The sequence below is a fragment of the Cryptomeria japonica genome, chromosome 3 (genome assembly GCF_030272615.1).
Source record: "Cryptomeria japonica chromosome 3, Sugi_1.0, whole genome shotgun sequence".
NCBI lineage: Eukaryota > Viridiplantae > Streptophyta > Pinopsida > Cupressales > Cupressaceae > Cryptomeria > Cryptomeria japonica.
In genome coordinates this window covers 796786301-796813668 of record NC_081407.1, presented here as the reverse complement: position 1 = coordinate 796813668, position 27368 = coordinate 796786301, and the positions used below count along the sequence as shown (strand labels likewise).

Below are 27368 nucleotides of genomic sequence, written 5' to 3'. Positions count from 1 at the left end.
ACCAAAAAACAAGTTCAAGTTCTAGAATCTAAATAGTAAATACGTTTGAGTCAAAATTCAAATACATATTGTAGAGTCTAGAGTCTCTAGACCACAAAAACAAATCAATCTGTGAAGTTTGAATACATATTAACTATTAAGTTCATGGTTTTATATCATTGAAAACTAGCAATCATAGATTGCGTCTACGACTAAAGCTCAAAAAACTCTGTTGCCGCTGAGTGGGTGCTGAAGTAGATGGTGTTGCAGCAACAGCTGCTGCTGCTACAATATCCTCAACAAGTGAGGAATCTGCCTCTTCTGGATCAGCAAACTCATCTCCCGCCTCCTCACGTTCTGCGACCTCTGCCGCCCATTCAGCTGCCTCCCTCTCCATCTCATCTAACTGAGCGTCAGTGATAAATGTATCCACATCAATATCACCAGTAGCACCATCAGTTTCAGCAATCCAATCTGCTGTGTATGGATCAATCTCATCAATGTCAAGCGCGTCATATGAATTGTTCCCTTGTACCCTCTTTTCATGCAGTCGAAGATTGTACCGCACATATACAAGGTCATTCAAGCGCTTTTGAGTCAACCTATTGCGCTTTTTTGTGTGAATGGCCTCAAAGACACTCCAGTTGCGCTCACAACCAGAAGCACTACAAGGCTAAGATAATATGCGGATTGCAAGTTTTTGGAGATTAGGCGTTGTGGCACCATAATCTTCCCACCACAAATCTGCAAGCATACAAATTGGCATTTATAACTTGGTAAAGTTTTTTATAAACTTAAAGATTGAAATAAATGGTAAAATAGATTTAAGAGCACATTTTTTTTTACCTGGCAGCAAGGTGTCTCTCTTACGAATACCAATAGGTGAAGAAAACAATGGCCCATCTTCCTTCTTGTACCTCTGCAACTCATCAACAATGAGGTCTTGAATGTTTTCATCAGGAACCAACCTCTGAATACATGTGTCAAGGCCAAGTTGAACCTCCTCGTCTATTTTGAAAGTGCGGGAGTAAAAGAACTTGGGGTTCAAATAGTAGGCAGCAGCATGGATATGTTGGTGGAGTTGTCGGTTCCACCTTCGATCAATTATGCGCCATATGGGTTCATATTTGGTCCTGTCTGACCCATACAATTGCTGAATTGCCTCTTTGGCCTTATCCGTGGCCTCATATAGATACCCTATGGGGTTTTTATCCCCATCCACTATCTGTAGAACCCTCACCAATGACTTTGACAACTAGACATGACAAATTTAACAAAAAACAACGATGTGTAATATTAGAAAATTAAACAATAAATCATCAATTGAAATTTGAACTTTGAAGACTTACATTGATGATCTCCTCCATGAGTTTGCCAAAGCTATCATCAAAAATGGCCTTCACGACCTTCTCTGCTTCAGGCTTCCTACAATAAGGACTCTCCAACCATCTTTCACTCACAAACATCCTCTTCAGGTTGGGCAATGCATGTAATATGCTCTGTAAGTTGAGAAAATTCATGGCAAAACATGTGACTCCTGAACGCACAAGATCCTTACCATCAGTGTGTTGTCTCATAAGCTCCAAGACCCATGTGTGGTTGTAGATGTACTTTGTGATTTCCCTTCCATCTTCAACCATATTCTTCACCCAACTAAGTTTCCCTATGTCCTCGAGGAGTAAATCAAGGCAATGAGCATCACAAGGGCTCCAAAATAATGGCGGATGCCTAGCCTGTAGAAGTTTACCGGCTGCCACATATGCAGCTGCATTATCGGTCACAACCTGAACAACATTTTGCACTCCCACTTCGGTCACCACCTCATCCAACATGCTGCTCAAGGTTTCTGCATTTTTCACTTCATTTGAGGCATCAATCGATTTTAAAAATACCACCTGTCCCCCTGAAGTAACTAGAAAGTTTATGAGTGTCCTATTCCTACTATCCGTCCACCCATCAGATAAAATGGTGCAACCATTCTTTTCCCAATTCCTCCTTTGTTGTTCCACCAATTGATGTGTGTTTTGGACCTCACGTTGCAATAATGGCCCACTCAACTCATAACGACTTGGGGACTTGAACCCCTTACCAGACATGGTCAATCCACCGACCACTTGCTCCCAATATGGACTCTCAATAATACTAAATGGAATATTGTTGTAAATCCAAAATCTAGCCACTGCCTCTTTTGTTTGCTGATGCACTTCCTTATTCCATGCAGTACCTAACAATCAATCAATAAGTACATTAAAAATTTAACATCCTTAACTTGAATTTTGATGCTAAACAACTCTGAATGCTCTTTATTTTCTTATGTCAAAACATTAAATTAACACTCTTTGTAGTACAAAAATGTTAGGACCAACCTTTGAACTTGTTAGCATTTTTCAGTGAGACAAAAAATGGAACATACGTGTTGTAAAATTATTGTTCAAGTTAAAAGGGTAAGCTCCTTGTAAATCAAAAACTAATCTAAAATTGGACAATATGTACTTGAAATTTACAAATTTACAATCTTTGCAATGATTTCTATGGGGGTTCACATTCACATTGAATAAAATGCAAATGCACATCTTTTTTGGTTTTTCCTAGGGTAAAATGTTGAGACACCCTTTCAACATTAGGCAATGGATTTTATGTTTTTTGACTTAAAACAAATCCAACTACATGCTTCTGTTTAATTAAAAACAAAGACATAATAGGGTCAGTACATGTGGAGTTGAATAGGATAATACATAAACATGAATGCTATGATTAAATTAAAGCAAGGCTTAGTACAAAGCCACAAGCTACACCTTTGAGTTCATTTGCAATACAAGGCTTGCAAACTCACCAAATAAATTTGACCTTTAGCACACATAACAAGAAATATCAATAAACATGTGTAAGAAAGTGTTGTGCGAATCGCACACCCATCCCCGTCTTGGACAGGGACCCCCCGGTTTGTGCCTTTCTGTCTTTGCAGAGGAGGAAGGGGATATGAAGGGTCAAGTTGGTGAGTGATGGAGTCTGAAATGTCATCTTGATCTTCAAGTGCCCTGAAATTTGGCTAAGTCTAGAATTTCCTGACCCTGAAATTTGGCTAAGTCTAGAATTTCCTGACCCTGAAATTTGGCTAAGTCTGGAATGTCCTGATCCTGAAATTTGACTAAGTCTGAAAACCGATGAAACCTCCAAAAACTAGAATTTGCAATATAACTCCTGGAGGTCTGAAACCACTCTCAAACATCCTGAAAGTATATATGGAATATAACTGAAAGTATATATTCCATTAAATGATCCTTCAGCGAGAACTTGACAAACTTGCCCAAGTGCCCAAGCTCGCACTTCTTGAGAACAACGTTTAAAATCGCTCAAAATGCCCAATTTTGGAACCAGAGGCAAAAATTGGAAAATGTTTAAAAGTTGCAAAAAGCCCCCAGAGGTCCAAAAATCACTTAAGTCCTCCAATTTCGGACTCTGGGCCAAAAAGTGAAAAAGTTGACAAAACTGGCCGGAGGTCCGAAATTCACTTAACTTGCCAAAAGTGCTTTTAGGTCCGAATTCACTTAAGTCCCCAATTTCGGACCCTAGCTTCGAAATTTGAAATTTTGACAAAATTGCAAAAAGGTTCAAGAGCTCCGAAATTTCCAAAAGGTGGTTTAGGTCCGAAGTTTTTTTTAGGAATTTGCAAAGCATGTTAAAAGTCTGAAATTCGTAGAAATTGTAGAAAGCGTTTAAAACTCCGAAGTTTTCTTGAGTGGCGAAACATGCGCTAGGGTCCGAAATGCCTCCAGTTCTCCAAAAACGCCTTCAAACTCCAAATTTGCAAACATGTCTAGTGGTCTGAAGTTTTCTTTAAATTGCCAAAAGGTGGTTTAGCTCCAAAAATGATAGAGTTCGCCAAAAAATGTGTTTAGCTCCGAAAAACACTTTAAATGTCCATTTTCGGACCCTGGGGCGAAATGTTTTAAAAAATGCGATTTTGCAAAATATGTTACAAGGTCCGAAAACCACTTAAGCGTCCTCATTTTCGGACCTTGGGAGGTAAATGGAAAGTGCGTTGAGTTTTAAAAAAACGCGTTTGAGATCCGAAATTCGCCAAAAGCGCTTCAAGCCCCGAAAATCACTAAAACGTCCATTTTCGGACCCTGGGGCGAAAAATAATAAAAAACGTGAAATCTTGCAAAAGACCTTCAAGGTCTGAAAAATCACTCAAGTGTCCATTTTCGGACCCTAGGACAAAATTAGAAAATGTGAAATAGTGCGAAATGTTTCGAAAAACTCCTCCAGCTTCGAAGTTCGCTTTATAACCCCAAATTTGGACCCCTGCTCCGAAATTTGGAAGTGCATCGATTTTGCATAAAACGTCTTTTGGCCCGAACTTCGCATTGAATCCTTATTTTCGGACCCTAGAGCCGAAATTGAAAGGCGACGAAATTGGCGAAAACAACCCAAGTGCTCCGAAATTTGCAAAGCGCGTTGAACTCCGAAGTTTTTACAAAGTCGTTGAAATCCGAAAATATTCCCAGTTCGCCAAAACGCTTAAAACTCCGAAGTTTTTTTTTTTGCGAAGTGTTAAATGGTCCAAAGAACGCCTTAGTAAACAAAACGTCCAAAGCATCCGAAAATTCCAAAGGGCGTAAAAGGTCCGAATTTATCTTGAAAATCGCGAAATCGCCCAAAGGGCCGAATTTCGGACCCTAAGGGCAAAGTGAAAACTTGTTGAAATTGGCAAAAAACAGGAAACATCCGAAGTTCGCAATTTCCTTGTGAGTGCCGAAAATCGCTAAAACCTCCCCAGACTCCGAAAATATCTCCAATTCAAAACGTCTAAGTTCTCCGAAATTCACCAGAAAAGCATGAGAGTTAGAGTTTTTAAAAAAAATTTGCAGAAGCTCTTCAAACCTCCAGAATCGCGCTATAAGAAGTTTTCAAAACGCCATAAAACCCATTCAAAGTGCCCAAGACTCCAAAGGTAAAATAACGCAGAAGTAAATTGCCCAAGGATCAGATTTCACATTCGAAGAGAAAAGAGAAGCATTTTCAAGATACATCTCACAAAGAGCTTCTCAAGCCAGACGTCGTAATTAAATTTAATGTTTGTTGAATTAAATTATTTAATTTTTCAAATTAATTTAATGAAGTGAAATTGGTTGATTGATCGCAGGACGTCATCAAAGAACCAGGAGAAAAACCTCAAACGCAAATCAAGGAAGGATCGCAATCCAAAGCCAGGCGCTGAAGATTGGAAAAGAAAAGATGCAAGAGCGCGAGAACAACCGAGCATTGGGAACCGTGCCGCTGAACAAAGATGAAGTCCACCACCGGGACCAAAGACCAAAGAACACTGAATGCTGCAAAGTTTATGCCTTCTCGAGAAAAAGCACACAACTGGATTTAAGTCCAGAAATTTAGTTTTAAAACTGAAACTGCTTTATTGTAAATTTCCTATGGGTCCCGTGCAAGATATTTTTGTGGATAACTATTCCCAACCACCAAGAAGACCGGATAAACCTGAATTAAAGCCAAAAGTGGTTGGTAGTTGAGATAGTTGCTGGTTGGATAACTGAGAATTAATTGGGCATGGGTCAAAGCTGCCAGCTTCTGGAAGGCAGATCAGGACCCTTGGATGCAGTCCATCCTAACCTCTGATTCAAAATTGTAATATCTATAACAGGCAGAGGCCTTTCTTTTGTAAAGGGTTAGATTGTTAGATAGTTGGAGATTTTGTCAGACAGTTGGTTAGAATTTTGTAGTTAGATCTTAGAGGTTAGAATAGGTTAGATCTTAGCAGTATCATAGAGATGCTGCAGAAATTGTTGTAATAGGTAGCTGAAATCAATATATAGACATTGAATTGGTGTTTATTGTCTTGTTTTCATCCTGTTTGCATGGTTTCTCTCAGCATTTAAGATAGATTTTTCTATTTTGGGTGTGCAGGTATTTGATAGATTCAGGCTCATACCACTGAGGATATACTGATTGTGTATCCTTTTGTGTGGTTAACCTGAGCCTTCGATTGTGCTCAGTTCAATTGCAGGTGTCCATCTAAGCTGCGCCAGAATTGGGTGCTTAGCCGTGCGTCTCCAGTCTGAAAATCTTCCAAGTCCCTTTGAAGATCGCACCGTTCCTGCAAGGTTGTGAGCTATTCTGGCCAAGCAGGAATTGGTTATGTTGAATCTGCCTACCTGCATACCCGTGTTGTTAGTTTTAGATCTCCTAACCCTTTCCTTTTGCTCTTTATTGCGTAATTTGAGAATCACAGCAGACTAGCTTGTTGCAAATCGTAAGTCCCCTTGTGTTTCCAGCAAAACACATCAAGCCACTGAGAGATCCCGCAGTCAAGACCTGACAAAAGAAACCTTGAGGTTGTCTCCTTTGATCAAACTTAGAAAACAGCATTAGAGTCTTCCTTATCTCAAGAGAGAGTAGGATAATCAGTTGGCTATTCTATTTTGCGTTGGCCGTATGGAGTTTGCAGCAATGCGATTCCAGACACGTCAACAGAAAGATAGGCCTAATAAATGTCATTGAGCAAAAAAAAATTTAGGATAACAATAACACTGAATACTCGATGAATAGTGAGTCTAGCAAAATGTACGCATTGATAAAGCTCAAAAAGACATTTAGACTGTTTACAAAGCTATTGTATGAAAATAAATAAGAAGCTAATTGCTTCTTCTACTCTAAGAATAATTGAATGCATGAAATGCATTTTTTATTACAATATCTTATCCTCTAATGCTAAAACTAAAACCATGCAACCTGTTGTCAAGCTTTAGATTGAATTTATTACAAACTTTGACTAAATGCTCACATCTTGTGCATGGAAAGAAATCTAAAAATAGCTGACTCCAGGCTATAAATAGTGAATGTGTAATGTCCCCCACTTGATTAGTATAATTAATCTATTTTAATATACTAAAATTCATTTAGAGACTAATCATGAAGCCAATCATTGATATTCTTCAACTTATTAGTTATTAACAAGTGCTTATTTATTTTCCTCATTATATGATTAATTTCATTATTCATAGTTCTTAATATAAATATCAGACCCTACTACTACATCAGTTTAAGGGAGAAGGGTCTATGCATGTTACCAAAGCGCTTAGAGACCAAATACAATAGGTTCCCTCAAAGTTTACAGATCCAAGCCCTTACCTATCTTTGCTGTGTACCCTCAAGGTCTATGGGTCGCTGAACCCACCCTATCTCTGGACTTAGCCTATTGCTTGGATTTAGACTGCCCCTCTTTGGAACATCTCATTTCCATCTTCTTAAATACTGACAGTAATAACATGATTTAGACTATAAGTATACTAATTTCTTATGTATTATGAATTTATATGAAATTAAATATGACTGCCATACATATTGCAGTCCATATTAATATTACCATTAATTCTGCATAAGAACATTATTGGGTCTGCATAAGAACATAAGTGGGCTTCATTTATTAAGCATACTTATTAGACACATCCCCATGCATACCACCAAGAACAAGGATGTTACTACCTGTAACTTAATAACAGTTCTGATCTGATCCAATCCATGGTGATGTCACTAGATGCTTATGATTCCTTCCCTTTATATCTCTCAATGTGAGGGAGAGGTCACACCCTTTCATCATGTATGTCCTTTGGCAAGAGACATGCCCTTTCACCATTAGCACCCTTTGAAAGAGTGCAACTCTTTATTCTTTCTGCCCTTTGAAAGGGACACAACCTTCCACAATCAGATCTGCACTTCTTATTTAAATCAGATCTACACTTCTCCAATTCCAAATTCTTCCCCCCCTCCCCCCTCTCAAATGAGGTTCTCTTCTCCCTTTTATATCTCACCTTTGAGGGAGTGACAACTTATCATTTCATGCCTTTTGACCATTCATTAACTTCAATCAAATTTTAATTATATTCTTTTATATTTTAATTTTAATTTTTATATTTATTATTTTGTATTTTAATTTTATTATTTTTATTATTTATTATTAAATTATATTTCAAAGTAGGGACATTATAGAATGCTAAAAATAGCTTGTGCTCTTCAAATAGCAAACCAAATGGTCTTTCAAAAAGGTGGTGGCTAAAAGTAGACTTTTGGATAGGTGGTCCTAGATGAATTTGGTGATTTTGCAATTTTTCCTTTTATAATGGCCAACCCTCTAAAAACCTTTGAAAATCTATTCATACATCAATCATTTGTATATGCACATCATTATTCTATTAGGTGCACTTAGTAAAGGCTAAGAAAACATGCTTTGTACTGGTGCACAACTATGCCCAGGTCTGTCTATGCTTGAACATAAACACAAAATTTTCAAAAATTCATCTTCGTTGTTCAAGTGTGCATCTCAAGTTCTAGATGTGCTTTGAACACTAGATTTGTGATATGAACATACCTACTTTGTATTGGCATGCACCTATGCTAAGTTGCATGCCTTGGCATTAAAATATAACTCTCAAGAAAATCACCTCGTTTGTGTTGGTGCACATCATTGTCCAGGGGAGTCTAAACAAAAATTTCCTGTTATAAACACTATTTTACTTGTTGCTAGAAGAATAAATTCTACCGCTTTTTTATTGTTGTATGAAAAATTAGGTGCTCTGTTACTGTACTTGCTGATGTGTTATCAAGGTTTTTGAAACAAACATTTTCTTCGCTGTTGTTTCTGCTATCAAAACCTTGCTGGTTTTTCTTTTTCTTATTTTCAAATGACACTTCATCATATATAGTTCATTTATCTATTTTTGAAAAGGTGTATCTTTTAAAACAAGAGCCAAGTTTGGTATGATGCGATGTCCCCAAATCGGGATTAACCTGTTTGTACCCAAAAATCCACAATTCCAACAATATAGTTTATTCTTAATAATATCATACTAAAGTAAATTCATTTAATCATTGATAAACTTAAGAAACAATGAACAAATACATGGATTAGTGAACAAGTATATTATATAACATGTTAAACATTATTACTAGCTAACTAACCTTAATGATAGTTTAGTTTGGTAGGAAAACTCAAAAGGGTGCTAGTAAACTATTCAACCCAAGTAAGCCCAACTAATCCCGAGAGCGCTTGGCATCCATCTATGGCAACTCACCGCTCGGCCCACAAGTGGCAGGAACATCTCACTATGACAAGGCCCCTCGTCCCACAAGTGGCAGGAATGCCCCACTATAACAAGTTCCATCCCTTTGTGTGGTTGGCTTAGTTCGAGGGAATTGGTAAACTGCATCTCCCTAGCTTATTTATATATAAATCTATATACATGTATGTAGATGTATATATATACATACATGTGTATGTATATATGTATATATATACATATATATACATGTATGTATATATGTATATACACACACATACACACACATATATACATATCTATATTTATATATGTATATGTATATATACATATACACATATATGTGTATATGTATATTATAATATATATTTGTATATGTATACAAATCTATGTATATATACATAGATTTGTATACATATACATCTATATATATATACATATACACATATATGTGTATATGTATATATACTGTAGTGTCAAAAATTGTATATATACTGTAGTGTCGAAAATTGCGTATCTCTTTGTAATTCGACCGACATCTTTTGTAACCACCTTGGTGTCCATTCCCCTAGCACCTGAGTAGGCTCATTTCAGCTCTTGCATCAGCCTTTTACCTCTCAAGATGCTCAAGACCCCCTTTTCAACAGCTCCCTTGTGGCGTTAGTCTTGTTAGCCACATGTCTCCCTTGTTTCCAACTGTTTTCGAGTGTGATTCATTTGGACACTAGCGCGTCGCGTGGACGTCCGTGCACCGTGCATTTGTCCCATGACATCTTAACATTCGAATGACGGTTCTAAGTGCACCTTTCCACTTGTCACCTACGTATGTCGGTGGAAACGACTCAAAATCTTCTAAATGGATTGCCAACCCTCTTTTCCCTCCTCTCATCTCTTTTAAATCTATCCTTTCTCTTCATTGAATCTCTCTAGTTCCTCCACAAAATCTCTCTTATTCTTTGGGCTCTCACAACTTTCTCCATCTCTCTCTCACTTGCTACATCAGTCTCTATTTTGCTACAACACTCTCAAGCTCTCACAATAATCTTTTGCAACTGTCTCTTTGGTAATATCTTTCTATCATTCTATTTATCCTATCTTTGAGCACCTTGGGATCAAACACATCCCTTATCCATCAAATCATTTATCATTTATCATTTATCTTATCTTGCATTTATCTTTTATTCTATCAATCTATCTGGCTGTCTGTGGAGGTGGAAACACCAAAACAGGGATTTGACTGAGGCAAGTCCCCAAGCAGCCTCAAAACATTTTTCCTTTCTGGTTTGTGTGCAGGTTGCATTAGAGAAGATTTATTTAGTTGGAGGCTTCATATCGTGGACTGGTTGTGAGATTATCTTCTTCCTTTCCTTTGTGGCTTTCATTCCATTTATATAATCGTTTTACCTTCTTTTATATACATTTATCGCATTTAAAAAATATAGAACACATATCTATTACATTGTGCCCTTCTATGCGAACTCTGCATCCTGTCCGTACAGGACGCTAGCGCACCGCGCTGTTGTCCATAATCCGCGCGTGCGTCCTTGTGCAGAGAGCTATCAGAGGACATACAAAGAGATATATCTTGAGTGGAGAGGTCGCATAGTGAATCTTCGAGAGGTTGTTATCCACTTGTCAAAGAGGTTCATTTTCCCCCCTCTACATATGGACACGCACACACACACATCCACACACACACACACACACACACACACATATAGATGTATATATATATATACACATCTACATATATATATGTATGTAGATTTGTATGTATGTATGTATGTATATATATATTTGTATGTATGTATGTATATATATATATATATATGTATGTATGTATACATACATACATACATATACATATATATATATATATTTGTATATAAATATGTATATATATATATTTGTATGTATGTATATATATATATATATGTATGTATGTATGTATGTATGTATGTATACATACATACATACATATACACACACACATATATATATATATATATCTATATGTTTACATACATACATACATACATACATACCTATACACACACATATATATATCTATATATATCTATATGTTTACATACATACATACATATATATATATATATATATATATACGCACACACACACATTTCTTTGTATGTATGTATGTATGTATGAATGTAAGTATTAATCTTATGTAGAAACAATGTCTGTGAATGAATATAGAAGACTAATTCATAAACACTTAGATCTCATAACAATTATTACTTGTATAATGTGCAGTGGCTGTATACCTGAATGTTATTCACTTATATTAGATCTCTACTTGACCGATACCTTTCCTTGAATCCTGGATTGGTCCTTTATACCCCTCCATCAGTGGTGGAGGGTTCTGATCCTTCCTATGGATGTAATTGTTTGTAGGAGAGGCATCCCTTTTCTGTTTGATCAATGCCTCTTCTTAACTAATCCCTTGCTTTTAAGATGTTCTGTTCTATCTTAATGAACTAATTCCCTTTTAACACAATTTCTTATTCTAACCAATCGTTCATTAACCAACCATTAAGGGGGGTAAACGACCCATACAAGTATTATTCTATACATATAGTATTTCCCATTCGACACGGCTTGCTATAGTAATGTGGACTGTTGCTAGAATTACAATTTATGTTGAGGGGAAATTGTGAAGTTTTACTCATTGTAAGACAATTTCCTAATTGCTAATAAATGTTTGTTCATTGTTTGGTTTAATGTCATAGTGGGGGCATCATATGAAGAGTTAGCAAACATTTGTTCGTTGTTTGGTTTAATGTTATAGTGGGGGCATCATATGATGAGTAAACTCTTAATAAAATCATTTTTTTGCTTTATCTTTTTAATAGGCACATCCTCCTTTATCGTCACACGAGAAAAAATAAGAAAAAGTTTGATGTATATTGGCACACAAGAGCTCCTTGGTGCGATCTTGTGCATATCTTTGAAAATCTTGATATTTTTTTCTTTTATTGAGGCACATACCAAATGCTATGCATGTGCCAGTAGTCTTTCTTATCATTGATGAACCTTTAAATTTCTCTTATTGGTATTGACAAACCCCTTTTTTAAGCACATCTATTTGCATGTGTGCTTGCATATGCAAGATTTTGGAGTTTGAAAACTTTTTGATTATAGGCGCCCATTGATGTGTTTTTTAGGCACAATCAAACATAGAATAAAATACCAAAGTATCTTATCCTCTCTTGAGCAAAATGTTGCCAAATGCTAAACTCTGTGATCAATTGGAAGACTCCAAGGTTTGTATTGTCGGGTCTCGACTTGTGGATAAGCTCAATTGGTCAATGTGATTACTGTTATTCCAAGAGGCCTTACGTACTTCTTAAGGGATGGATATCTAACTTGCAAGGAATGCTCTTTGAATGATATGCAATATAGCTCTCTTATTTACTACTATTGCTAGATGTTTGATAAAGAAAATGCAAAAGTAGAGGGTTGAGAGATGCTAAACTACACCTAAGAATGCAAGGATGAAGGATGACCTATAGTGAAACTCTACTAGTCTTTGCTTCAAGCCTTCAACAGACAAGAACAACTCCACAAGGACTAATGCAATCATCTAAGGAAATTAGATAAACTTTCAAATTATTATCAAGCATAGACACCATTAATTGAATGCATATCAATGATTGAATAACAATTGAATTTAAGCATATTCAAGGATTTCAGTTTGTTGAAGTATGTAGCGTCGACAAAGATCTTCCTTCTGTTCGTATGCTCAGAGTATGTGTGTTCATGCTGGCGTATCCTTTCATACTTTTACGGTGTGATGACTAAGCCTAAATGATCTGGCGTTTTCTTATTATCTGCTGATATCTCTTACTCTTCATGTATCGCGTTGTTTTTGAAGGCTTCCGTTACTCCTATTTCATCTTCTTTGCTTCGTTGGCTTCCATTTCAAATTCGAGATGCTTCTATCGTTTATATGAATGCTCCTGGCTGTTCGTGTAATGCCTATGTGGTTGTCGGTGGCGTATATGTGTCTATATGGTTGTCAGTGACCTTTCCTCTGCCAGCATGGAGTCTCTCCCTTTGCTATTCGATATATTATATATATTGTATTTCTATGTTTGTGCAACTTCTTTTTCAGCAGTTTGTTTTTTGTATGCAGGGTTATCATTTTGTTTGAGCAAGATAATTGCTATTATACACGAGTGTAGATCATTGAGATTGATCACATACTGAGTTGCATATTTTAGACTTGTCATTATCTAAAGTGTATTGTTCGATTCCCTTGAAGTTATGTATGTTTTCTATTGAATGGGAATCATGTGTGTTTGAGGACTTATTGATGATAATCTGAGAATTATCAATACTTGTAATTATTTCTGAGATAGAAATAAAGATCATATCTGTGTGGGCTGGGTTTTTCACCCTTAGGTGGAGTCCACCCAGGATAAGTCTTTTGTGTCCTTGTTATTCTTAAATTTTGTGATTTCTTTTATATATTCTGGTTCAAATTCAACACAGTTGATTGACCACACAAGGTGAATTTGGAATCAAAAAATTGCTAGTAGTATGGATTAAGAGTTTCAATAAAGAATCATACACAACATTCTATCATTCAACTTATACACTTAAAATTTAAAGCTTGAATTGAGAAGATGAATAACCATGCAAATGCTTCAAAGATTGAATAGAAACACCACACTTCAATGTCTTTATTAATCTAGGAGCAAAATAACAACAATTATTCAAGTCTCTCTTCTTGGTTACAAATGAAAAATGGCAGCTTATATAGAGCTCCCAAAAGAATGAAGGGCCAAGATTATTCTAAAATCAAAGACCAAGATTAAACCACTTAAGCCCTAATTAGGGTTTCCAACAAATTTTGCTAAAGACTAAGCAACAAAAGTGGAGCATTGTTGTGCGTATTGCACACCCATCCCCGTCTTGGACAGGGACCCCCATTTTTGGTCCGAGTTTGCCCAATGAATGAGAGAAAGTCCAAGTAAGGTCGCAAAAGCAAAGGTAAAATCGCGAAATCGTCTCAGAGCCCAAAATTTGGAGTCTTAAAGCGTTAAAAGGACAAGTCATGCATCTTGGCCATTCAGGCCGAAAACCACTTAAACTCTCATTTTGTTCTAACAAGTCGAAAAGGCACAATTAAAATGCTAATGCTAAGTCAAATTGTGCAAATACGTCTTCTAGGCCGAGAATGATAGAATCACCACAACCTCTCAAAATCCTCTTTGAAGCTGAAAATGGAGAGCTAGGGCAAAAAGTCACGCATTTCCAGTAGGCATGGCTGAAATTTGAAACAAAGTTAGCAAATCGCCCAATATCCCCATGTCGAAAATTCCCAAAGCTCACAAACTTATCTAATTTGCCGAAAATAACAAAGACTTCCCATAAGGCCGAAAATAGTTAATTGTGCAAAAAGGCTCAATAGGCCGAAAAGTGAGGAGAGAAGACTAAGTGAAAATCGTACAAAATGGTCTCATAAGCTGAAAAAGGGACAAATCGGCTTAACACCAAAACTGACAAAATCGTCATGTATGCCAAAGATAAGCAAAAGCTTAAAATCACGCAAAATAAGGTTTAAGGCCGAAAAACATTAAAAGCTCTCAAATCGGCCGAGAGCCCGTAATATCAAACACGAGCTCTCAAATTGGTCCATAATGCCGAAAATAAAGAAGGAAAATCGCGCGATTATAGTGAAATGGTTGAAGAGCCAAGCCTAAAATCGCACATAATGGCCAAACAACCAAGTCGCACATTTCGGGTCAATGGGCTGAAAAATGATAAAAGCACATATTCATTTCAAAACTGAATCACACAAAATATCGATTATAGTGAAATGGCTGAAGTGCCAAGCCTAAAATTGCACATAATGGCCAAAAAACCAAGTCGCACATTTCGGGTCAATGGGCTGAAAAATGATAAAAGCACATATTCATTTCAAAACTGAATCACACAAAATATCATTTTAGGCCAAAAGTGAAAAGGGGGGGTAAATCGCCTAAGTTTGCAAAGTGGTCTTTTAGGCCGAAAAACTCAAGTCTCGCAAAAGGCTTCATTTTCCCGAAAATGGCTGGTAAAGGAAACAAATCGCAAATTTCATCTAAAATACTCGAAAATGGCTCAGATCCAAATCGCGCACAAAGAGGAGGAATCCCGAAATTCATTAAAGCTAAAAGGTAAGCATTCTAAGTCGAAATCAATAAGTGTCAATTTCGCGAAATCCACTCATTACCCGAAAACTAATGAATTTCAAAACACGTCAAAGTCTTCTGTCATGCCGAAAAAGCTTCAGAAATTCGTAAGCATGTAATATACATTTTTAGCTCGAAATTTTCAAAGTTGAATCACGCTAAAGGGGCAAAATACCTGAAAAACTCACTCAAGGTTTTCCAAGCTCGCAGTATAAGTGTTTAAGCCAAAAAGTTTGTAAAATCGGCCAGTAAGCCGAAATAGATAAAGGAGAAGAAAAAATAGGGCAAAAAGCATTATTTGCCCGATGAAACTAAGAAGATTAAAAAATCGTGCAAAAGGCTTCTTTTAGCCGAAATTCACCCAAGTCCCGAAAATGAACTAAAAGGTTCATGATCACGCAAAATCGCGAAATCAGCCCATTAGCCGAAAATGCTAAAGCAAACTTCAAGACCTTATAAAATCGGCTTAGAGGCCGAAATTGAAGAAAATATCAAAGTCGGCACTTTTTGTTTGTTTTCGTCGAAACTAATGCAACAAGGAAAGTTCGCATTGAGGCCTGAAAGCCCGAATTTTGTTTAAATAGAAGAACGATTCAAGAAGACAGATCAAACTTCATGTAAGAAGTGAGAGACATTCAAAAGATACATCTCACAAAGAGCTTCTTGGGCCCGACGTCAGTGAAAATTGAATATTTGTTAAACTAATTTATTTAATTTTCAAAATGATTAATGCGGGTCAAAATTGATTGTTTGCAGGACGTTGTCGGAAAGAACCAGGAGAAAGCCTGAAACGCAAATCGAAGAAGGATCGCGATCAGAGTCGGGCCCTGGAAGCTGGAGGGGAAAAGATGCAAGAGCGCGAGATCAGAACCAAGCATTGGGAAGCATGCTGTTGGACCCCAAGTTGAAGTCCACCACCAAGACCAAAGACCGAAGAACATTTAGAATGCAACAACTCTATGCATTCCTAAGAAATAAACAACTGGATTTAATTCCAGGAATTCAGTTTTAAGAACTGAAATTGTTTTAATGTAAAATTGCCTGTGGGTCCCGCTCAAGATATTTTAAAACAAAGGGGACACAGGTCAGTTATGTCCAACCACCGGATAGACCCAAATTGAATCCAAACAGTTGTAGGCAGTTGAGGGGAGTTGTTGGATGGATGACTGAGAGTTCAATGGGCATGGGTTGAAGCTGCTAGCTTCTAGAAGGCAGATTGCAAACCTTGGATGCAGTCAATCCTGGTCACTGGTTCAAATTGTAAATCTATAAAAGGTAGGATGCCTCTCATTGTAAAGGTTAGAGAGTTTTGTAGTGGGATTTTAGAAGTTAGAATAGGCTAGATTGTAGAAGGTTAAATTTTAGTAGCATAGAGATGCTGCATAAATTGTTGTAATAGGCAACTGAAATCAATATAAAGACATTGATATGGTGTTTGTTGTCTTTGTTTTAGTCTATTTGCATGGTTTCTTTCAGTTGGTTAATTTTAGAGTGCAGGGATTTTAATGGTGAAGTGTGGAGGGGTATTTGATGCATTTTTGGTTCATACCATTGGGGGTCTGCTGATTGTAGGTCATCGTCCATGGTTAGTCTGAACCCAAATGTGCTTAGTTCAACTGCAGGTGTTCGTCTTAGTTTGCGCCAGAATTGGGTGCCTAAAACGAGTGTCTTCGGTCTGAAAATCCTTCATCCCTTGGAGCTTGCACCGTTCTTGTCTAGTTGTGAGGGTGTCTCTGGCAAAACAAGAACTGGTTTATTGAAATCTGTCTACCCGCTGCATCAACTGTTATCATCCTTGTCCCTTAGGCTTCCTGAACCCTTCCTCTTTGCTTTTTATTTCGCAGTCTGAGAATCGCAGCAGACCAACTTGTTGTAAAACGTAAGTTCCCTTGTGCTCCCAACAAATCACATCAATTACTGAGTAATCTTGTAGTCAGGATCTGACAATCAAAACCTTGAGGTCGTCCCCATTGATCAACTGAAACAACATTAGGGATTTCCTTATCTCAAGAGAGGATAGGATACTTAGCATTCTATTCTGTGTTGGCCGGAGAGAGTCGTAGTTGCGCGATTTTAGCCACGTCAACAAGCATCATCTTCATCACTAACAACAAAGGGAAAGAACCAATGAGAAATTTGGGTGACAACTAATTCTTTAGCAAATTGTCTTCTAGAACCTTGTTTCCTTTATCCCTTTCTTTGATTCCATATGCAATGAATCTAGACATGATTAACCCAAGTTCCTCTGTGGTGACACTTGGCAAAGCATCTAGCTGCAGATCTACCACATCCAACTGATCAGAACTAGCTTCAAGAGTTTTCTCCCACTTTGCTTGTCTTATTTGGAAGTGACTTATGAAGATCATGAATGAAAGAATATCATTCAACTGGCTTTCTTGAACTGACTCCAACCTCTGGAAGTAGACACTCTTTACCTTTTTCTTTAACTCTTCAAGTGTTAAAGTTGGATCAGATTTATATATATGGTAATTTTCAAAATTTTATAGTCACTTAGTTTTATTCTAACACTGTAACTTCTTATATATTTTAGTTTGCAAAATATATATAGAATGGATCACTGATGTCTTTGACAATTTTCAGATTGCAATGTAACGTTGAATTATACTCAGCAGTATATATATACTATAATGTTGTTTACACTATATATCGAACTATCCACAATTCGATTATATTAGTCAAGTACTGTCAATCACCCAACAACATCATAGACTTATGAAATGCAGATCGCTTCACTATATATATTGAATAATATTGCCTTCGCACAGATATATATCAGTATCGACTCCTTTATGTCGACTGTGTACTATGATTTGTTTTGTTTGCTGTATATGTATCGTCGACTTAATGTGATAGTCAATGATTTATAAGCATAGCGATTAACATAGAGTCACGACTCTATGTGGAACCGACATGGTTCCACATAGAGTCGTGACTCCTATGTGGAGGCATGCTAACCAATAATCACCAACGTATAACAAACAGTAAAAAACGATTATATAATCGGGATTACATGCAAACACAATCGATAAACTAAACTGATTAATAAATATAGTATAAACAATCCATTAGCAATTAGTGAAACCGATAATAGATTATGATGACAATATTTAATCATTGGATATACACAGATCAGTATATAATACACTCGATGCTATGTATAATCAGTAATATAAAATTATTACTGATTATACATATGATCGATTATATGTAGAATCTGATTGTCATCACAATGATTAAATTGATTATCATACAATATTCTAATCTGTGATCAGAATGCTAATTTGCAGTGAAGGATAGGAATAAGGAATAATCGTACAAATGTCTAAGGCCGTTAGGCCAATTAGACATTTGAACGATTAGAGTCATCCGACCGTTGCTACATAATTTCAACATCAATATCTAGATCATCTTCTTCATTCATTTCCTGTCCTAACAACTCCGATGACACAAGGATCTTTGATTGAATGCTTTAACTGATTCTTCCATCCTTTCATACTCTCCTTTCACCCTATCAAGTGTTGTCTTTATCATCATCAAAGAGCTATGCCAACGATGGAAGTCATAAATGTTACCTTCTTCAATTACACCTTCTTGTATCAATACTTGAATAGGAATATATCTCAACACTTTGAGACAAGCAATCATCTTATCTTGTGTTATTGGGGAGTCTTCCCATTGATTTCCCATGCTTTGGAGTCTGCCTCTGAACATTACCACCTCATTATATATTCTTACTACCTCTTGTAGAAATTCTTTTGCTTGCTTTGAGATGTTTTCTATCCATCTCTTTAATCCTTGGTTTGAGTTTCTCATTGCTTCAAGGCTCTCAAATGACTCCTAGGAGATGGAAGGAGGTGGAACAAATGTTTCATCTTCTTGTCTGATTGGCTTCACTAGCCTTTGTATGTATTCCTTAAGTCTTGCATTCTCTATTTTCGCTTTACCCTTCTTTTCCTTTTCTTTGCGAAGCCTTTGTCGAATTGATGTGAAAGTATCACCTAATTCTTGAAATTCTTGTTTTTCAGTTGTATGCCCAAGGTCAATTGTTTTTATCTCATACTCCATGGCAGTGATTTCATCTCTTGGCTTGTCAACAATAGGGACTGCTACTTGTAATATGCGTGATCCCGAGTCATCTCTGAAGATGTGGGAGAACTTCTTTGCCTTTTTTTGTTCTTTAGCTTGATTGATCCTTGCAAAGAAATCCTCTATATCTTCAATAGTTGAACTTCTACATCTGCTTTCTTCTTCATTCTCTCTTTTAGCAAGTCAGGAACTATAGACAAATCCATCCCTTCTTCCAATCTTCTATCTCTACTGATCTCTTTCAAGGTTTAAATGACAGCTTCAGCTTGTTTCTCACTTGTGTTTTGGTTATGATCTTCTAGATCTTCTATCATGACCATCCTTTCTTCTTCCACACAATTCTGAATTGGTGATGTTTTGTCTTGATCATAAATAGGTTGCTCTACTCTTTGTTCAATTCCCAAGTCGCTCTCTTCAATTGTAGTTCGATTCATTTCTAATTCTCCCACTGAGGAAGTACTTGTGACTGAGGAGGTAGTGTTTGTCTTTGACTTCTTTCTTCGGGATTCAGCACTAGCAACTTCCTTTCTAATACTTGTATTCTTCCTTTTCTTGGAGACTTGAACTTCTCCTTCACTATTTACTTCTTCATTGCTTCATCTTCTTCAGAGGAGGAATCTTCATTCATTTTGCCATATGTGAGTGATAGCCATTGGCTTCTCAAATTGTTGATTTGTGGATCAACCCACCATCTTGAATTGTCCAACACATCCTTCATTAATGTATTGATATCAGTGAGCTCAGGTTGAGATCCACTAGGTGTTAAGATGGGTTTATCTTTTTCCTGTTCATATTGTGGTAGTACCTATTTTCCTTCATCTTCAACATGATCTGGAACTGGAAAGATGTTACATTTCTTGATGAAGTCGATTGACATCCTGGACCACATCTTCTTTCTAACCTCAAAACGTCTGTAAGATTTGCCCAATAGTCTTCCATATCAACTCTATGTTTAAACCTTTTTCTTCCAATGGTAGGTATTCTATTGTGAGGATCAAAGTGTGATCTTTGCTTGTATACACCAAGTTGATAAAACTCTAACTCTAGGTTTGCTGTCTCAGCGGCTTGAGCTGAATAGCATGTCTCCATCAGTTTACCAATTGAGATAGGTTATGAAATTCCTTGCCTTCCTTCTTCCTTTTGGATGAAATCAAACTCCGTTATCTACTTACCACTTCAAGTAGTACCATTTTGTCAGTGGGATATCGTGGAAGACGATATGGATGATGTTGTAGCCATAATTGAGGATAGCAATCATAAACCTTGAGCTGTCCCTTCTTGATGCCCACCTCTCCCTTGCATATCAACCCTTTGTACCTTATGTGTCTAGCCAATGGTACACCACATAAGAACTCATGTAAAATGCTTTCGTTCTTTTCGACTCTCTCAACTGAATGTCTATGTTATCACTAATCAATTTGCCCCAGTTTATCATCTTCAAGCCTAGAGAGACCTCTTCCACATAACAAAACATCCATGTTTCAAATGTTGCTCCTTGTGGACGCCCCATGATCCTATTCAGCAAGAACACCATATCACCATACTCCTCTTTGAAATCAGAATATATGAACTTCTTTGGTATTTTGGATTGTGGTTTCTTTGGTCCACTTATCCAATCTGAAGTAATGAGGTTAATACATCTTCGGGATGCTTTCTCAAAAAAGGCTTTTGATTCTTGTTTGGTTAATTCAACCATCCCATCATGATGAGGAATACCAAATGTTTCTCTGATTGCTTTCTTTTGTAAGGTGTGCTAAGACCATTCCATTGGATGCTACTATCGTCCTTTCTTTGGGGTCATAGTGTCTTGCGCATTCCACCATAAATCCATTGCATTGGACTACGTGTGGGAAGCCAACAGCTTGACAAATTCCATTCTTGATCATGTTAGTTGCCATGGTGGAAGGTATTTGCTCGCGTGTGCCAAACATCCTCCTCTTGAACTTGGTCAAGTCGTATTGCTCCAGGTTGGTGTCTCCAATTTTCCTCCATCTTGAAGTAATATGAGATTTCGGATAAAAGCCTTTGAGTAATGCCTTCATTTGATCCTTCCTTGATCCTTCTCCTGACCAAAGAAATGGGACTCGGACTCGGCTTGGACTCGGCAAGGCCGACCCGGACTCGGACTCGGGATCAAGGAGTCAGACTCGGCTAGACTCAGGAAAGTGAAAAACTCAAGAAATTTAGAGATTTTTAAAGATTTAAAACTTGTTTCATGCACCCTTTATTGAATACACCTTAAAGACACAATAACATCATCAAACTTGGCTCATTTGATTACATACACAAGTATACATCAATGACATAAGCATAAACGCAAATTGTAGCTGAAGGAAATAACAAACATAGATATATAAATATTGTCAAATGTATACAATATTATAAAACTCCTGGAATAAAAAATCCATGTCATCATATGATCATCATTAAATGTTCTATACAAATACCAAAGGTAAATACAACTACAAGCCTATGGCTCAAAGGAGCCTGCACCCTCCGGCCTCGGCCCCCTGCGAAGGCGTCTAAGGTAGGTCCTAGATGATTCAACAACCATAGCCGCTTCCCGTGACACCATGCCATGCTCACCAACATTAGGAACATCTGTGTCACTATCTGCCTCCGAATCTCTTGTCTCTGCTCGTGCTCTCCGCTCCTCCTCTGCCATGGCTATAGTCTCAGCCTCTATATCTACCTGGTTGATCCAATTAGTGTCAAACTCGGAGGTTAAATTTTCCCTACTTCTATCGACGTAGTTTCTCCCCATATTTTTCGACGGGGGTTTGGGGGCAGCGCCCCCAAGGTGGGGTCAAGGGGCATCGCCCCTCGCGGGGTCAAGGGGCAGCGCCCCGCGAGGCCATAAAGACTTTTATTATTTAATAAGGCGTCGGGTGTTATTTTTCTATTGGTTGACATGTTGTAACCCTAATTTTTCTCATTCTCAGACGAAGGTTGTAGTGAACAAAGACGAGTTCATTCATTTTAAAAAAACTTTTTAAAATATTTTTATTTTGTCATTTTATTTGACCCAGCCGGCGGCCGAGTTTCAGGCACTGGACTTGCCGAGTTTGGTGATTTTAGGCCAAACTCACCAACTCGGCGAGTCTGGCGATTTTGCCTCTTGGACTTGGCCGAGTCCGAGTCCGAGTCCGAGCTCTACAGACTCGGGAGGCATGACTTTGACTCGGACTCGCTGAGTTTGGGTGAGTTCGGGCAATTCTCGTTTCTCTGCTCCTGACATGTTCCTGCAAGAATCTCAAAGTTAGAATGCTTTAAAATTAAATTCCAATAATGTTGTTAAGTTCTGATATTCTATTGAATAATATGTACACTTTTAACTGTATAAAATCAGAACTTAGAGTAATTTACATTAAATTCTGGAAATGTCATGATAGTGCATGTAACTTATACTTCAAAATTTGGATGTTATAACCTTAAGATCTGATTAATACTCAGAAAATCTGAGTAATACCTTTACCTCTTTAATGATTATCAAATTGTGCAGTTAGGTTTCCAAGTAAGGGATGAATGGATTTTAATTAACACTCAGAAATCAGACTTAAACTCTCTTTAGGCTTTGGTCTTTGACCAGCCTTTTGATTTCTTTCCTCTACGAATTGATGTTTAAATTCTTTTCTCCAAGTGTATTTCCTGAGTCTTCTTTTGATGTAGATTCCAAGACAACCTCCTTTGATTAAAGTTGGCCAAAATTTCTTGGATCGAACTTGAGATAATCAGCTGCTGTGTGATTTTGGAGGAGCAGAAGCAATTCGATTTGAATTTACCTTGGGTGCTAAGATGTTTTGCCTTCAAAAATTTCCATAGGAAATTTCTTTGTAGTGATTTTAATTGAGTCCGAATTTCTTTTGATGCAAGTTGGATTTTGAATTAGAAATCATGATTTTCGATTTTCTTTTTATAAGCTTTCAACTTAAAACTCGCATCCTTTCATCTTACACATAAGCCGACTTTGCCCAAAAACATTTTATTATTTAATAAATCGTACCTTTTCAACTTGCACATAAGCCGACTTTGGTAAGTAAATTTAGAATTTTTTTTTTAATTAGAATTCAAATCGCCTTGCATCTTACGATTTTGTTAAACTTCCAGCGATCTTAGTTCGATTCTACTTCAAATTTGCTTCATCATTTGTAACCACCTTTGCTTCAAGTTCGATTTTTGACTTGATGATTGCCAGCCTTCATCTTTGTAGCTTAAAAGTCTCGTATCTTCATCTTTCTAAGGAGCCGGTTTTAATCTTGCTTTGTTTAGTGAATTCACCTCCCTTTTTCTTCCAGCGAACTTCATCTCATGTAACTTGTATCTTTCAAACTTCTTGGTTTTATCCTTCTCAAATTTGTTTCATTTGGCCTTCTTTTTAAATCGATTTCAATTTGAGCTTTTGTGAAATTTTCTTCCTTATCTTTTAAGGGTAGATGTTGACTTTTATCACCTTTAGTTATCCTTCCCATGAGCTGAGGTTGGTTTGCACCCTTTTTGATTTTAGAAAGGTTAACTTCTTATTGCTGGAGGTTAATTCTTATCCTCCTCCTTATTGTTAAGAGTTGAATTTATATGTGCAAATTTAACTTCTTATCAACTCATGGTGTGCAAGTACCCTTCATAATGCTTTGTAAATTCTGACCAACTTAAGTTGATCTGCATGATTTTCTTTACCATCCCAAGTCATAGTATTCTTGTTTTCCATTAATCCCTTGACCCGAGCGACTTAGGTTGATTTACCTTCTTATCTTTGCAAAAGCTATGTTTTAGTCTCTTAAGAAGATAGAACCTTCTCACATGGACCTTGCTTATGTTGATACCTTGTCGTCCTTTTAGGAAATTCGCCTTCTTATCAACTCAAATTGATTCGCATTTCTTTCTCATCATCAAGGGTTGAAATTGATTAATTAAGCTTTCCAACTTAAGTTGGTGCGCAAGAGGTTCAATATTAGTTGAGGTCAAAATGCTCTTCATATGCTCTTCATCGATCTTTCTTGCCAACTAGATTGATTCGCACCCCCTTTCTTATCATTGAAGATTGACATTTAAACTTAAGCAATTTCGCTTTCCACTTAACCTAAGTTGATCCGCAAGGTCTTATACTTAGACAATTTTGTGACCTACTTATCAACCTAAGTTGATGCACGGGTTCCCATACATAGAAAATTTCACTTCCTATCAACCTAAGTTGATTCTCACTCTATTAGCCTTAGCACAGTGAATGACAATTGTTTAGACCGAAGTTCATCATTTTGGAATTTTGGGAGTTTGTTTGAATCATGCAAATTTCTTCAATCAAAACCATTTTGAGACCGAATTGCTGTTGGATCAAAACCCTACGCAACTAAAGTGACTAAGCAAAGCAAGCAAAAAGGGGGTCCTGTTGGTGTGCGTTTTATCATATACCGAACATTAGAACAAAATATCCAAGGATACTCTATCCTCTCTTGAACAAAATCACTACTTGTGCCAAGATTGCGAGAAAGACCACAAGGCGACTCCAAGGTCTATATGTGCGAACGGGCGACTTTATGTGGATAGCTTCTTGGGTAGCGTGTGCTGAAATACAAGGGGGTCTATATTCACAAAGGAGCAGGAGCGGGAGCTACGCTGGTTCTAGGGTTTCGACCTCTGTTGCGGATGGGGAGGATTCAAATGACGATGAGGATGATCCTTCTTGCATGGGCACCTTGGCTGGGGGCGCCGTCGTCCTGCTTCTGGCAGATGTGGATCTGGCCACCTTGCTTTGGTCTAGATCTGTTTCTTAGGAGGTTCGGCTTCCCCGGCTCCTTGCTGGGGTGGGTGTTTGGGTTGGTTCTCCTAAGTGCATGGTGGTTCGGAGCCCTTGTTTCCCTGCGTTGGCGACCTTTTCTACATTTGGTGCCTGCTAGGATGGGGCTTGTCTTGTGCGTTCTGTACCCTTCGTGGGTCCTTTGTTTCGCCTCTATGTCGCTGTCCTTTCCTGGATATTTACCCTTGCTTCTCTTTTTGAGTTGTTCTCCTTTCCTATGGAGGTGGATTGGTTTCGGGTGGATATGCCTAGGGTTTGAGTGGCTTCTTGGCATCCTTTTTCACTTTTTGTGCCTTTAATGTTGGTTTTATCCCCTATAGAGATGGAGATATTCTTCGTGGTTAGAGTTGGATGTTACTTTTCTGAGGCGGTTTTGTTTAACAGAGGCTGTTTGGATCTTGGGTTGCGGATGGTGTGGCTTCTCCTTCTGATGGACCTTTTTCCCCCTATCGAGGTGGGGGTTGTTCCTTTGGAGATGGAGTTTTACACTTGTGGTGGACTTGTCTCTTCTGTATACCCTCGATGCTTCCCCTGTTGGTTTCTTTTTGAGGGTTTGTTCTCTTACTGCTCACTCCCATGGTTCTCCTCTTGAGGTGTTGTGCCCTCCTATTGAGGTGGAGTGGTTGCATGGTGATTGGGTGGTTAAGGGGTTTTTTGGTCAAGGGGACAGTTATGATGCTGATGGTTTGGACTGGCGAAGGGATGTTGATGCCTTGTTTTGTTTCTGCGGGAGAACAGAGGATGGTCGGCTTTCTGCTTTTCTTTCTCTTTCCCCTATTGAGGTTGTGGGTGCCTCTCCAAAACCCAGCTGTCTAGCAAAGCTTCACTGTGCCTTCTTTTGGTCACTGGATTTTGATTTGTGGCTAGCAGATTGGGTCTCTCTATGATTGTTTTCCCTCTTTTCAGCCCCTATGGAGGTGGGTCACTATCCTATTGAGGTGGATGGGTGTTTTGCTATTAAAGGTGTGAACAGTTACTTTGGGACTGCTGGCTGTTTCTTGGTGGTTTTGGGAGCCATTTTAAAATCCAAATCGAAGGTTAGGGGAGCCTTTCAAAACCCCCTTGCTTATGTCTGGCTGGATGCTGATAGTTTTGAAGGGCCTAACTTAGATTGTGTTAGTTTTTGGTTAAGGGTCGGGCTAGCCTTTTGCTGCCCGAATTTTCTGTATATGGGTTGGGGAACCCGGAAAATCCCTGATGTTTGGTTGAGGGAGTCTATCAACCTCAGCTAAAGGCTTAGGCTGTCTTGCCAACAGGTTTTGTATTGATTTTCTCTTAGTTTGTTGGCTTATTTCTGCTTGTGGTTGTGTTGGCTTTTGGCTAGCACTAGCCAGATTTGTTGTTGTAGTCTGCTGATTTTATTTGCCTATCTTTTTGGCAGAAGTCTCATTGTAGGTTCCAGATCCTTGTAAAATTTGAGGGTTTCGGGTCCCTTCAAAACCTGTTGTATGGGGTTTTGGCTCCCCCTCAAACCTATTTTTCCCTTGATCAGAAACAACTGATATCATTCACAAGTTGGACTTAGGCGAATTTATCAATAAACACTCTTTGTTTTTGGATTTTCTGATTTGGGATTTCAAAAAAGGATAAAAAGGATAAGGGTTTAGGGATTCTAACTACTGCTAGGAACTCAAGAGACGCTGTAGGCTGGGTGAAACCAATAAACAACACTTTGTTTCGTCACTCTTGGACAACTATGGAAAGCATGTGCAATCTTCTAAGGTTGTGCTCAAGATTTTCACACTTATGAATAATACCAACATTTGAACAATATTACTCAAAGTAGAAGTTAAGCATCCACATCAAAAGCTCAGGGTAACTTTACACATTGAGTTAAAATCATCCATCCAAAGAAAGTATGCGCAAAAGTTTCACCAATCTAAACTATCAATCCTTCATTCATCCAACTTTAAAACAAATACTTAAAGCAAATCTATTCTAAGTGTTGAAGGAAATATGCAACCAAGCAACCACTTGATAACAATAAGACTTCAAAACAATACTGATAATGAATTTTTTATTATTCAATTAGCTCTATGCATTAATTTCATAAATCTCCCCGCACTGAAATGAAATGAGAGAATGAGTTTATTTTGAGTTTTTGAAAACAAATGAATGGTCGAGATCAATCTAAGATCAACAGTCGAGATTAAGACAACCTAACCCTAATTAGGGTTTCCCAAAATAAAACTAATATCCAGTGCATGTAAGACAAATGGC

General features: G+C 37.7%; 2 protein-coding genes across 3 annotated transcripts in view; one reads left to right on the top strand and one right to left on the bottom strand.

Moving 5' to 3' along the window:
• LOC131075837 (SNF1-related protein kinase regulatory subunit gamma-1-like) overlaps positions 1-27368 on the top strand; it is a 108926-nt gene that overhangs the window by 14609 nt on the left and 66949 nt on the right. The gene's annotated exons all lie outside the window — the stretch shown is intronic.
• On the bottom strand, positions 173-19336 carry LOC131874380 (uncharacterized). Its single transcript, XM_059217723.1, has 6 exons — positions 19216-19336; positions 1629-2203; positions 1329-1478; positions 826-1234; positions 717-723; positions 173-581 (listed from the first exon to the last, which is right to left on the bottom strand). The coding sequence occupies exons 1-6, from the start codon at positions 19334-19336 to the stop codon at positions 173-175; spliced, it is 1671 nt and encodes a 556-aa protein (XP_059073706.1).